The 14,278-nt window shown below is 44.4% G+C and overlaps 1 protein-coding gene across 9 annotated transcripts in view; it reads left to right on the top strand.

Annotated features, from left to right (window-relative positions):
- Nucleotides 1-14,278, top strand: part of Dnajc6 (DnaJ heat shock protein family (Hsp40) member C6) — a 146,583-nt gene that overhangs the window by 87,782 nt on the left and 44,523 nt on the right. For all 9 annotated transcript variants that reach the window (XM_029476518.1, XM_029476517.1, XM_029476521.1 and 6 more), the window contains 3 exons: nt 12,005-12,155; nt 13,151-13,200; nt 13,295-13,443. In XM_029476518.1, coding sequence (XP_029332378.1) covers nt 12,005-12,155; nt 13,151-13,200; nt 13,295-13,443 — 350 coding nt within the window. The remainder of the gene's footprint in view (nt 1-12,004; nt 12,156-13,150; nt 13,201-13,294; nt 13,444-14,278) is intronic.

Here is a 14,278-nt window from a genome sequence, read left to right on the forward strand (position 1 = left end):
GTGACAGGGTACTGTGAAGTGCTCCACGGGGAAGACATCTTAGGCTTCCTCTTTGCAACAGTCACACAAAAGCCAAGTACCCTTCCCCTCCCCCACCCCCAAAAGGATGAAGGATGTGGCGGTTCTGTGATGTACGCCATGCCTTCATTTCTTTCCAATCCTTGTGGTGTTTTTGGTTTTCCTCTTTGTGTCTATTACCCCCTGCCCACCACTTCCCACACAGTATTAGGTGGGTAAGCAAGAATTACATGTGATGTTTTTTAGGTGATGGTTCGGTTCATATCTATCTTTTCATTAGTTCCCTGTCATACACATGGCTGGAGGATGCCGTGTTTCCAGTTTGCAACTGGAAAAACTGAGATCTAAGCAGATTATAATTTGTCCATCATATAAGTAATATGGAAGGCGAGTGTTGTTTATCCAGGTCTGTTTGTTCACAAAGCATCTCTTCCTCTCCCTCCCCTCCCTTCTTTCCTCTTCCTCCCCTCCCCCCCTCCCGCCCTTCCCCCACTTCAGCTCACTCAGCACAGGGTCTCCCTTTCAATCCCTCCATGTTCCCAGCATCCCAGTGCTTGGCTAACAGCAGGTACTACCCAGCCCAGCTCGCCTAGACCCTCTCCATCAGACTATGCCTGTAGCAAATACCTTTTCTCTTTTCCTGGTTATCAGGGAGCTGCCACTGGAGCTGAGGCTCTTTGGGAAAAGTAGCATGGAGAATGTCAGTTTTTTAATGGGAGGGGCCTAGAGAGAGGGTAGGAACCACGTGTCTGTGATCCAGCAGGCGAGGGTGTGCCACCGGCTGCTGTGAGTAAAGTTGAAACCTGGCTGGCCGTCTACTCAGTCTAGCTAAGCACAGAAGTGCACCAGCCTGCTTTTTGACAGGATTTGCTCATCGACAGGTGTGTCCACACAGAGGAGATAAGGTTACATTTATCATCAACCACAGCCATGCTAGAAGTTGGGTCAAAAGATAATGGTAGTTTTCTTTGTCATTGAGACCCGTGAAATGAAGCACTAGCCACTTACCTTAAATTTTTTTAGTTACAGTTATCTCTGTGTGTGGGTGCATGTCAAAGAGTGCATGTGGAGGTCACAGGGCATCTTGAGGTAGAGTCATTTCTCACCTTCTACCATGTGCGTCCCCAGGATGGAACTCTGATTGTCCGACTTAGTGGTCAGTGCCTTTACTTGCTGTATAGCCAGTTCTGTTTATAGTTAAGTAGCAGATTTTCTTCCAAGTGCTTGCTGTGGGTTTTTTTTTTTTTTTCCTGTCTGTAGATTCATCTTCTGACCTCTCATCCTTCCTGTTTAGTCAGCACTTGGCTATGTTCTGCAACTCACCAATCCTCACTGAGCATTTTTATGCATCCGTATGAGCAACCACAGACTATTACTGGGTCCAACATCCACACTCATTTGAGGGAGTTAGATGCTGAAAAACTGCCTTGAAATTTCCTTCAGGTGCCTGGGGGTGGGATTGTGGCTTTTGAAATAAACACTAAAGCAACGGCTCTCAATCTTCCTAATGCTACGACCCTTTGACTCAGTGTCTCAGAGTGTGGTGGTCCCCAGCCATACCATTATTTTGTTGCTACTTAACTGTAATTTTGCTACTGTTATGAATGGTAAAGTAAATACCTGTATTTTCTGATGGTCTTAGGTGACCCCGTGAAAGGGTTGAGAACTGCTGCTCTCCCTGGGAAAATCTCCCTGTCAGAAAAACCTACTGTATGAACAGCTCTTTGGAAATCTGCTGATCCTTGTATTTTGCCATTGGTGTGTCAGGGCAAGGACCAAACTGTACAAGCAGTTACGCAGAGTTTGTTTAAAAATTCACATTCTTTATCTTGACCTCCAAGTCCTCTGGAACCTAAGGGACACTCCCTCGCCCTGTTTGGTGGTATAAGTTGATGTCCTAAAGTTTACTAATTTGTTCTTACAGTTTTTGGCCTTTGTTTTCAAGACAGGATCTTGCTATCTAGCTCACATTAGCCTTTAACCAATGATCCTGTCCTTCTAAGTCAGAGGTTCTCAAGCTGTGTGTTGTGGCCCCCTACAACATGAGGAACCACAGTAGAAGGTCTCAGCATCAGAAAGGCTGAGAAGCACTGTTCTAAGTGCTCATCTAACAGATTATAGGCACGTATCACAGCTACCACCTCTACTACCCTCAGTTTGCTATTCTGTCCTTAAGTTTATTTAACAAAATTTTCATTCCCTATTTTCTACTTTCAATTCTAGAATCTCCCCTCTCCCCCCCCCCCCATTTCTTTTTCAAGACTTTTTTCTCTTCCGTTCTCTAAAGATATTTATGAGCCTTAAAGTATATGTTAGCTAATTCCAACACTGGGAGCAGGAGCTTTTTTTATTGCCTACTGACTAAGCTCAAACAGACACCACCTGAATAAGTGTTTCACGTGAGGCTTCATTGGGTAGACTTTGGATTGCCAGTTGTAACCTGGTTTCAAACTTCAAGCCACTGGATGTGGCTTTCATCCACACCATATTTCTTATACTACTACCCTTATCTCTTCCCCCTCCATTGCCCTAGATGTTCTGGAACTCACTCTGTAGACCAGGCTGGCCTCAAATTCAGACATCCTCTGCCTCTGCCTCCTGAGTGCTGGGATCAAAGGGATAAGCTGCCATGCCTGGTTTTGTTTGTTTGTTCGTTTTGTTTTTTAAAAATTTAATATTGTAGATCATTTTGTGAAAGAATGGCTAGTATTGGTTTTCAATTAACTCTTCCTATCTATTTTATGGTCCTCTCATCAATCATTAGTATCCCATATGTTTACTGAGCCCTTACTGTGTGCCAGGTCCTCTATGACCCTAGGGAGATGTGAAAAAGTGTGAAACTGGCTCTCTGTTACTGGAGTCCTGGAGGTAGGGGAGTTGAGTCATTTTTATGCAAATCAGTCTTCTCTGAGTCCTGAGGTGGAGTTGCAAAGGAATGTGGGAAATGGCATGGGGGGGACACGAGAGACAAAGACACTCACAAAAGGAGGCAGGGTTGGGAGGTAGGTAGTAACTGAAGCCTTTGGAGCTGGCCAACCCTCTGTGAGGTTTTGTCAGTATCATTCCTAAACCTAAGCAGAGCCCAGCTTTTCCTACAGGGATGCTGCTTTCTTTCTGATGCTGTGGTAAACGTGAAGTAATGTGTCCAGGAAAGGGTCTATTTCAACTTTCAGATTACAGTCTATCATTGTGGGAAGCCAGGGCAGGAGCTCAAGGCAGGACCGTGGAGGCAGGCGCTGAAACAGAGTCTGTGGAAGACGCTGCTTGCTTGCTTGCTTCTGGTTCACATCCAGTGACCCAGGCCCACAGTCCTGTGAATGTTCCCACTCACAGTAGGAGTACTAATTAGCAATCAAAACAATGTCACAGAGTTGTCCAAGGGCCAATGCAATGAAAGCAATTCCTCACCCGAGGTTCCCTCTTCCCAGGTGTGTCATGTTGACAACTGACGATGACTACCGCAGGTGCTTACAATGCCCATGCGCATTCTCTGTGGGTCTGATTTTATAGTTTATGGAAACTTCTTAATAGAGTGCCTAGATTAGCTAATAGGAAGTCTTTCTATTATAATATATTATAAAAATGATACCATCAAAGGGTTTTGGAACTGGAGGGGACTTAGGAAATCATGGAATTCATTCCCATAGTTTATATTCACATAAGTCACATAATATTTTAAAACTGGTGGTATCAAATCCATGTCCTAGTATCAAATCTGAATGCTAGGGTTCTACCGGTAGCTTATAATATGTGCCCCATAGCAGAGCTCTGCAAGATGGAGAGCAGAGCCTCAGAGATCCAGAAAGTTCTGCTTCTGTGAATCGGTTTTGCTTCTGAATCCCCGCAGTGAAGACTTTCCACGCACAGCATCTAGAAGTTCCCTGCTGTATCACTCTCCAGTCTGGCTGTTCCAACTATGAGTCAGAACAATGTGGCCCTTTGTGATGCCGGCTGCATTGGTCATGGCTTTCTCCACAGCCTCTGCTAACTGTTATTTACTGGGTGCTCACAATATGGCTGGGCGTCAGCTGAGAGCACACGTTAGCTCCCACAGTCCTCCCACAGCTGCACGTGGGTGCTTCTTTCCTGCAGGTCAGGGGACTGTTATATAGCAGCTGTAGGCTGCATGCCCTTCTAGTTGCAAAGTAAGATCTGAACCCACTCTGACTAATAAGCAGCCTGCATTTTAATACTGACAGCTTTGTTGAGTCCCTACCTCTTTGTTTGGCATAGGGAGCATCAACTACTTTTTGCAGCATTTTACTTATTTATTTTTCTATGTGACAAACTCATGTCATGTGCTTAGATGCCTGTGCTCTCTGGCTTGCTGTTGTAGGTAATCCCTGGCATCACTTACTATGACGCCTGAATTTCTAAGGATGCAAATTAAAATTTCTGATCATTTTTAAAAAGATTTATTCCTTCAAATCGTCAATATATGTGGTCTCCTTTTATCCTATTGATAATATGAGGCATGCAGGAACGTTTTTGTTTCCAGTTGGTACCATTGGAAGGGAATAAGGAGTCCTAGGGGAATATAATGATATGCTCCAGCTTATATGGGCTTGAGTAGGAAGACCCACCCTCAAGTCTAAGCCATCTTTCCCCAGAGTTCATATTCTCCCCTTGAAAGCTCCCCAGAGTAGGTTGAACGGGGAGCAGTGCTTCTGGAGGCCAAAGCAGTAGGCTGTTTAATAAGGAATCTTATTATTATGCCTACGTGACCTATTTAATTGTTGGGAAATCAAGACTGAAATATCTGTTACCTTGGGATAAGGAAGCCTTTTGTGGCAACGACACTGGACTCTTTGCCTTTGGCCAAGCTTAGTAGCGAAGGCATGGTTTATTGTTGGGACAGGAGCTGGCAGTGCACGCCAAGGTGCTTTGTGGTCTTGGATTTCATTCCCACACCTACCAACTTTGTGGATGTCAGGTGACAACTGTATCATGGTCACACTTACACACACACACACACACACACACACACAGGAAAATGGCCCTCATGAAAAGAATGTGAACATGACCAGATTTCTATTAGTGACATTGGTTTTATCCATGCTACCTAACAAGCTGGCTGGCCTTGAATGGTAACAGTTACTAGAACCAGGGATAGAGCTTTCTGGAAAGAAGACAGATGGAAGATGCTGGGGAGGTGTCTTTGTGGAGGACTGGAAGACCTGCTGAGGAGGACTGATTGCCCCCGGCCTGTGATTGTTGCCAATTGTTCCCTGCCATTACTTCTCTATCCTTAAGGTCCTGGACTCTTAGATGGAATCTCAGCAGAAGGATGCTCAGCCCGCTTGCAGTTAGAGAGCCATAGGTGCGGCTACAAGGTTGGGTAAGCAGGGTTGCTTCTCAGAGGCCATTGAAAGACTTTTGTTAGAACTGTCATGCACAGAAGGGCCCCACAGCTGTTTAGTAAGCATGTACTGGGCTATAGTAGTAAAGCACTTGGTTATTGTTCTTATTTTATATGTGCTTTTTAACTGTGAAGCTGTGAGGTATAGAAAATCTAGAAAATTCAGTCATTTAAAGACCCCTACCCCCCAAAAAATCACTTTATAATTTGATGTCATTTGAAAATGTAGTGGGTAAAAGGCTGGGCTCTGGAACAGTGTGGCTGGCTGCAAACCCTAGCACAGCGGCCGTGGGAGCTTGGGTAGGTTCCTGGTGGGTCTGTAAATCTGTCTTCCTGTGTGAATGGGAGGAAGAGTGGAGCGGCCTCTGGAGTAATGTGAAGATTAGTGTCACTGTGAACTTGACGTTTAGGTCAGTGACAGGTCATAAGAAGCATCTCATAAGTCTGGGCTAGTGTTGTTATTCTTTTACATTAATTATAATATATGAGGTGGCTGTGGTGTATATGCCTATAATCTCAGCACTGTGGAACTGGATCCTTCAGGAAGGAGTTTTGGGCCACCCTCAGCTGTACATGGAGCCCAAGGACTGCATGGATTATACCACATCCTGTCTCACAACCCCCAAAGTATATAACACTTCTGAATTCTTTCTCTACACTTCAGTGTTTACCAGTATTGCATATAATGTTTATATTTTGGTTTCCTTTTATGATTAGTTTTAGCTGTCTGTACTCTTCTACAAGGTAATTAAATGATTAATTATATGTGTGCATACTTATGTATATACACATATAATTATAATTAGCATATATATGTATATATATACACACATACATACACACATAATTATAGTTACTAAATAGCATTATTAGGAATACTCAATTAATTTCTTTACCATTAAAAATATATCATTTGGGGTTGGACAAATGGATCAGTAATTAAGAGCATTGGCTGCCCTTCCAGAGGATCTGGGTTTAGTTGCCAGCACCCACAGAATGGCTCACATTATGTAGCCCCAGTTCCAAAGGCTCTAGTGCCCTCTGCTGGCCTCCATGGGCCAGTGGGTATGCACATGACACCCTCTGGTGGTTGAGTGATATGGCCCCCATAGGCTCATAGATTTGAATGCTTGGTCTGCAATTGGTGGTACAGTTTGGAAAAGACTGGGATGTATGGCCAGGAGGTGTGTCACAGGGAGGGTGTGTGTGTGAGGTTTCAAAACCCCACATCATTCCCATAGCTCACTTGCTCCCCCCACAACCCCCTTCATGGTGTTGTCTCACTATGTGGGTTCTTAGCTACTGTACCAGTGTTTCAGGAAATATTAAAAACAACCTGAAAGTTCCCGTGCTATCGCCGAGCAGGGCATCAGAGGGCCACATGTCTCCAGCCAGGTGATCTCTGCAGTGTCTCTGGGCTGGAGCTCCCGAGTTCCTTTGGTGGATCACTGCAATGCCAGCCCCATGCAATGACCATCCACCCTGTGTTCAGCCGCCACAACACCCAGCAACCTGGTAGAAACAAAACTCTTGATGACTGGCAGGCTTCCCCAGCTACTGCCAGCAACTCCCTGCCCATGGGGCTGGCTGGCTATACACTAGCAGGCAAAAAACCTGTTTTTATCTCATGGAGACTCTGTCTCAGAACTCCACAATGTCTCCACCCAGCTCACTAGGTTCCCACTGATGGGTTGCTACCATGCTAGCACCATGCTTCAAATCCACCACAGCCTTTGTGGTGCACATCTGGCAAACCCACGTGGTACCTTTCTCTCTTGAACCCAGCTGAGCCTTGTGAAGGAATACACATTACAAACTTAGTTCCAAAACAACAGTAACTCAATCGCTGGGCGCAACAACTAAAGTCCTAATCTAGTAAGTCTTATTAAATCTAAATAATATGGTGGCAAATCCTGACAGATCCAACATTGAAACCAGGAGACACTCCTCACACTATCCCCGACCAAAAGAGACCTAACTCTCTCCTGCTTCCTCTCTTCCTCCATCCAACCCGAAGTCCCTCCTACCCACCCAGTGATTGACTCCTTTATTCATTAGGGGATTGGTTCACAAGAAGTCACCTGAGCACGCAACTCCTCCCAGGAAAGCAGAATTAGCATCAAAATACAAACAGCACCAGGCCCATCTACAACTTACCAGGACCACACCAGCCTGCCACCATGCTTCCCAGGCATGATGGTCATAGACTCTGCTACCCTCTGGAACCATGAACCACAAACTAAGTGCTTTCTTTTATAAGTTGCCTTGGTTATGATGTCTTTTCACAGCAACAGAAACATAACTAAAGCATATCTACGCACATACAATTAAAAATATGTTAAACTACATCATTTGTAGTTTCTGATCACTCAAAACAATACCATGGTCAGTATGTTTTATTTTTTTGCCTCTGAGTCTTTTCATGGTATAATACTGCATGGGAGATTATGCCTTCTTAGGAGTTACCAAATAAGACTGCACACAATTCAGAGTGTGCAGGTGCACTGCGTGAGCTGTGGGTGGCAGGGGGTGTGGTGTGATAGTGTTCCCTATGGGCTGTGAGGCCCTTGTCAACATTTTCCATCTCCTTCTTTGATGCTTTGACTCAGTTATTACAGGTAGATATGATTCCCATGAAGGGCAGTCTCGCCTGCCTTTTTTACCTCTCTTACTTGGCAAGGCAGTAGGGACCACCTGGACACTGTGCCAGCCTCTGAAGGGTATATTTTTCAAATGGATAGTCATTGCCTCCAGTTTTCCTTAAAAAACAAAACAAAGCAAAACAAAACAAAACAAAACAACAACAACAACAACAACAACAAAACAGGTTAACGCTGATGGGTGAACAGACAGTGAGCAGTTCAGGGGGAGGTACCTCTCCCAAGACTCACAGTGTTGTAAGAACTGGTCAGGCAATTTGTGTGCCGGATACAGTGTGGTGATGCTGCTCTCCTAAGTGCTGATAATCCCCAGGGAAACTCATTTCAGACATTCTTGGTGAGGCAGGGTACGGCTCTGACATGTGTCTTTTGTGGGCTTAGGTTTTAAAAAGACAAAAGTGTCATAGATAAGAGTCTGCCTGGAGTTGAAACAGAGGCCCGGGCTTTTCTCCTTATATGGTACTCATTCACTTTCACTTCTTACCTTGGTACCCGCTTCCATCCTTGGATGCCAGAGGATCCTGGCTAGCATGATTCCCATAGGTAGCATGTAAGGTGGATAATCTAGTACAGAGAGGTTAATAAACTTACTTGAAAAGCCAGCTGGTAAATATTTTAGGCTACACGGGCTGTCAGGTGTGTCACGGCTACTCAGCTCCATCATAGCAGCATGGAAGTGCCACTGACCAGACATAAACACGTAAACACATGACTCTCATTCTGCTCTTGTTTTCTGTGCATCCCATGCAAATGATCTACCATTGAGCTACAACTCTAGCTCCGAATTCCAATAACGTTTTACTTCCAGACATTGAAAGTCAGCCTTCAAAAACTGTCATATGATATGAACTGATGTGCCTTTTAACTCTCCTTTCCCAGACAATTAAAATATAGGAAAGTCACTGGGGTTTCTCAGACTATATAAAGACAGACAAGTGACTGGAATTGCCAGAGCTCAGTCTTGCTGTACTGAGGCCACTGTTTGTTTGTTTGTTTCTGCATTGTCACTTTCCAACCATGTCATATAGCTCTGTGCTCAGTTAGGTTTTTAAAACCTCTTTTCACTCATCTAGTGGAGACAAAAATACCCTTCACAGAATCTTTACTTTTGATACCCAATGTTCCTCACTAAGAAAAGCTGGTGTGGCTACCCAAATGAGCCATTATGGTGAAAGAAATCACATGGTGTGCCTCCTGTCTTCTGTGACATGGCTTATGTGATGTGGTTCGGATGTATGGGTGTTATAAATGAGGTCTGGAAAGTCATTCTGGCTTCTCCAGCATTCCAGGGCTCTAATGAGCAGAGTGAGATCTGAGATACCAGGAGTGAGGTTTGGGTGATCAAAGACATTTATATCATTTAATAGGCCTGTGTCTCAGTGTTCTGTACCAGGGTGAAACTAAGTCAGCGAGATGTCTAGATAATCAACTTGATGTCTTCCCTGAAAGTGGTGAGGACGGTGTGCAGACACAGCACTTTGGGCTGTAACTGGTGAGAGCATTTTATGCCTCTCTGTCCTCAGTGTATTTAAGATGAAAACAGGATATCGTTTTTTATGCATTCATGTTCTTAAAGGGAGATAATCTGTCCTTTTTCATAGGTGTGGTAGTTTTGCATTAGATGTTTCCATAAATCTCAGACATGATCCCCATTTGGTGGTTGTTAATGGAAGACTCCTCCAAAATCCACTCTAGGGATCCAATGAGTTTATTGGGCTTTGTCACAGTGCTTGTGTATGTGAGGGGTTACTTGTATGGCTGTGAGTGTTCTTCCCCCACAGGCCTTTCCTTGGCTCAGCAGGGATGAGGGCTTCCCTCTGGTTGATTAGATGGATTCCCCCCACCTCGAAGTCTTCTCTGCTTATCCACTTCCCAAGGCTGAGGTGCATACACCAGGTGTTGTTGTGCTAAGGAAATGTTAGTGATCCCCCCAAACACACACAGGAGCCAATCTGATGCAACTCACAGCAGGGTCTTTATTCTATTTGAGCTAGCTCTCCCCCACTCCCAATGCACCACTGCCACACAGGACAGTTTTGGTGGTGGGGGAGCCCTGGATGTCTATTAGGGCAAGGCTTAATAGTAAGCAGCAAGCAGGGAATACGTGTGCAAGCATCTAATTGGAAAGCTGCTGTGGCCTTTAACATTAATTGGCTGGTGCTGGGAGTCATATCATAAACTTAACTTCTTCTCCCCTCTGCACTGGTGGTCATTGGGAAAGGGGTGGGCTTGTAACCTCAGGGTGCAGGTTTGTTGGGGGAATAACCTAGAGACACTGGTCTTGTTGAGGGTGTAACCTGGAAACGCTGGTCTTGTTGGGGATTAGCCTAGAGACTGGAGCTAGGCTCAGGTTTTGTTAGGGGGCAACTAAGAAACTAATGCTAGGTACCAGCCTGTTAGTTTACCTGAGTTCAAACTTAGGTCAGGTTCTCTTAAAAGCTTTGGCATCTCCGTGTGAGCAGCTGGGTACTTAGGTGAGGGTCTCGTGACCTTCCAAGAGAGAATGCAACAGTCCAGAAACTCAGCTGGGATGATCCTTGGGAATCGGGAACAGCCTAATTCTTTAAGATGGCCATTTCTTGGCTTGGAGGAGAGTCATGGAGAAAGAGCAAGGAAAGACTATTTTGATCACAGTTGTCAGAATTGTGGACTAGTATGGGGCTGGAGATGGTGGGATGGGGCTGGTTCTCACTCAGATGTTAGAACTGCACACATGGGTATAAGCGGCTGGCTGTTCTAATTAGGGTATGAGTGGCTGGCTGTTCTAGTTAGGGTATGAGTGGCTGGCTGTTCTAGTTAGGGTATGAGCGGCTGGCTGTTCTAGTTAGGGTATGAGCGGCTGGCTGTTCTAGTTAGGGTATGAGTGGCTGGCTGTTCTAGTTAGCTGAAACTGTCGATGAGCTGTCTTCTTCTTTGAGACTCTGTTTCTCCTACTGTAGAAATTAGAGTAATAGGCTGGGCAGAGTGACTTATACAGGTAGTCCTAGCACATGGGGAGCTGAGGCAGGAGGATCACTGTGAATTTCAGGTCAGCCTTGGCTTCAGAATAAGAACATGTCTCACTGTTTCTCAATAAGAATAATAAACAATTTCCAATTGTGGGGAACTATTCTACCATAAACGGCCTAAGTACTGCTCCTGCTGATAGGAAAGTCCGGGAAATGGAGAACATTTGCTCACATGCCCATTTGTTTATTCTCCAGTATTCACTGCTCTTGGCAATTTCCAATACAGTAGCACTTTGCAATAGATTGCTAATGATGCACCAGGCATCTGTAGCTGTTGTGATCAGTATGGAAGAGTGGCATATTTATAGGCATATATAAGAGTATAGTAGGTACTTGAAATTTAAAACACAAACATTATTCCGACCAGTAAGCACAAAGAAAGTTATCTCATTTGATCAGAGTTCAGGAAAGAAAATGACAAAAATAGAATCCTCTTCCTTGCATTTGCAAGAGGCTTCATTCCAAGCCCCTAGAGGATGCCTGGATCTCTAGGTAGTCCCAGACTCTGTGATGGCTAGGGATTCTACTAAGCACCCTGTGAAACAGGTGATACCTCAACAGAGAAGTACTTGACCCAAATATCAATAGTGCTGACTAGCGCTAGCCACAAGGGGTACAATTTCATGTAGTCACAAGGGAAGAGACACTGGGGTGTCTGATAAGTCACAGCAGTGACGGCTACACCGTTCTAGGCACGATGGAATGATATGTTGCTGTGGATAGCGGCCCTGGCATTGTACATCATGACTCTGTAGACCCCTGTTCCTGGGAGTGAATAGTCAACAACTTACCTTGCCCTCTCTGGGTATAGGCAGCACTGCTAAAACTCAGTCAGTATACTCCGAGAGCAGCCCACAATTGCTGGGACAGACCTAGCCTGTTGGACATGGCATGCGTGTTGTGGGATTAAGAGGGATTGGTGTTGAATACTGTAGTAACTTTCTGCTTTTCCTTTGCAGGTGCCTCATCTCCAGACATGGAGCCTAGCTATGGGGGAGGCCTTTTTGACATGGTGAAAGGTGGGGCAGGGAGGCTATTCAGCAACCTGAAGGACAACTTGAAAGACACTCTCAAAGATACATCCTCCAGGGTCATCCAGTCTGTTAGCAGGTGTGTACATTCTTCCTGGCCAGGCTGGTGGAACCCAGGCTTCCAAGGGATCTGGTTGCTTGCCAACCCCTTATTGGGCTGACATAGTGTCAACTTTGTGACTTAATTTTGACTCTGATCAATATAAACCATAATGTTAAGTTCTTTTGAGGCTACAAGTACAGCCTGTGGGTCTCAGCTCATTGGTATGTTAGCATAGGATTGCCCCTGACTTTGGCTTTATAAACAATGTGGATCACGATGCCGTGTCTGTGCTTATAAACTCTATATGGTGTAAGGCAAAGTGTCAAATTATCTGATAGGATTCATGTCTCTGAGTGGTTAGAGAATTAGGTCAGATAGTGCACAGGCAGTCTGAGGGTTGAAATGGAAACAGACCTTTTGTATCATGCAGTCCTTCAACATTTATTTAGTGGGGGAAGTTAATTTCTCTTCCCCTATATGAAAATTCTTACATGAATAATGTAGTAGTTTTTTATTCTTAAGAATTATAAAATTATTCATTTAATTTCTGTTACAACACGCAGTTTTGAATCAGAAGTCAAATCCAATATATTTATTGACATTCTAATCTTGTTTCCAAAGGCAAACTTTCCTATTTCCTCTGTTGTTTAATCAGGACCTTGATAGGAAGGGACATAGGGTCTTTTGCTTTTTCTCAGCCACTTCTTTCTTTCTTCATAGCGGTTCACAATTAGGAAAGAGTTTCAGGTGGACAGACACTCTGAACCGTCAGTGTTAGGAAAAACATGGCAGGCAGTTCTATTCCAAGACTGATAGTGCTCGTCAAGGGGCCTGTGTGGGGCAGCAGCATGCACGGGTGGGTGGTGAGGCTAGAGGATGTGGGCTGCCTTCCCTTAGTGATTAGAGGAAAGAGATGGAGGAGATCAAACTATGCCGGAAGTGGACTGATTCATGATGTTTAAGTGATATAGAGAGAAACCTTGACATATCTGGATTGCTCTAATGAGTGCCCTCTCCTCCCTCACTTTTAGCTACACAAAGGGAGACCTAGACTTTACTTACGTCACCTCCAGGATTATCGGTAAGGTTCTCATATCTGTTGACTGCTCTGAGGTGCTGTTCATCCTGACAGCAGATCTGTGTAACCTGCTTTCTGTCTGTGTGACCTCTCCTAGTGATGTCCTTTCCTGTGGACAGTGTTGACATAGGATTCAGGAATCAGGTTGATGACATCCGTAGCTTTTTGGATTCCAGACATCTCGACCACTACACAGTATACAACTTGTCACCCAAGTCTTACCGAACTGCCAAGTTCCACAGCCGGGTAAGGAGCTTTCCCACTGAGCAAGGGTCGCAGAGGGTGCTGTTGCTTCACCATCTGCGTGGTTGAAGGTGTTTGGCTCTTGGGAGATATCCTTGGGGGCCTTTTCATAGGAGCATGAGGCGAGGGATTATGGACACTGGACCATTCTAACCACAAAAATTCTTGTTATAAAATATGCTGAAGGTTTTGCTTAGCTGATAGTAATTACAAGAATTTGTGCCTGCCAGTGAAACACCCCTGAAGCTGGCAGCTCAAAGCATTCGGTGGCTGTTTTTGAGGCTCAGTTTAGCAATGGAACTGTTGCACAGGGTAATTTGCTATAGAAAAATCAGTTTTTGAGGATGCCTTTGATCATGGCATCATGGTATCATTAGAAGCTAGTGCAGTTAGAACAGTACAGATAGACCTTTTTAAGAATAATGTATTTCTGGGGCTAGCGAGATGGCTCAGAGCTTAAAGTATTTTCTGCTCTTCCACAGGATCCAGGTTCAGTTTTCGTCACCTAAATAGTGGCTTATAGCCAGCTATAATTCCAGGTCCTAGGCGTCTAATACCCTTTTCTGGCCTCAGAGGACACTTTACATATGTAGTATACAGGTATACAGAGAGCAACAACAAAAAAAAAGCTCATTAAATTAAATTAAATAGTAATGTATTTCTGGCATCCTATAAATGAAGGACAGCATGAAAACAATCTTTACTGTAGGACTGGTGATACTATTTTAATTTGTATATTAAAAATTTTTTTAAAGATTTATTTATTTATTATATGTAAGTACACTGTAGCTGTCTTCAGACACTCCAGAAGAGGGCGCCAGATCTCGTTACGGATGGT

The sequence above is a fragment of the Mus caroli genome, chromosome 4, assembly GCF_900094665.2.
Source record: "Mus caroli chromosome 4, CAROLI_EIJ_v1.1, whole genome shotgun sequence".
NCBI classification, from domain to species: domain Eukaryota; kingdom Metazoa; phylum Chordata; class Mammalia; order Rodentia; family Muridae; genus Mus; species Mus caroli.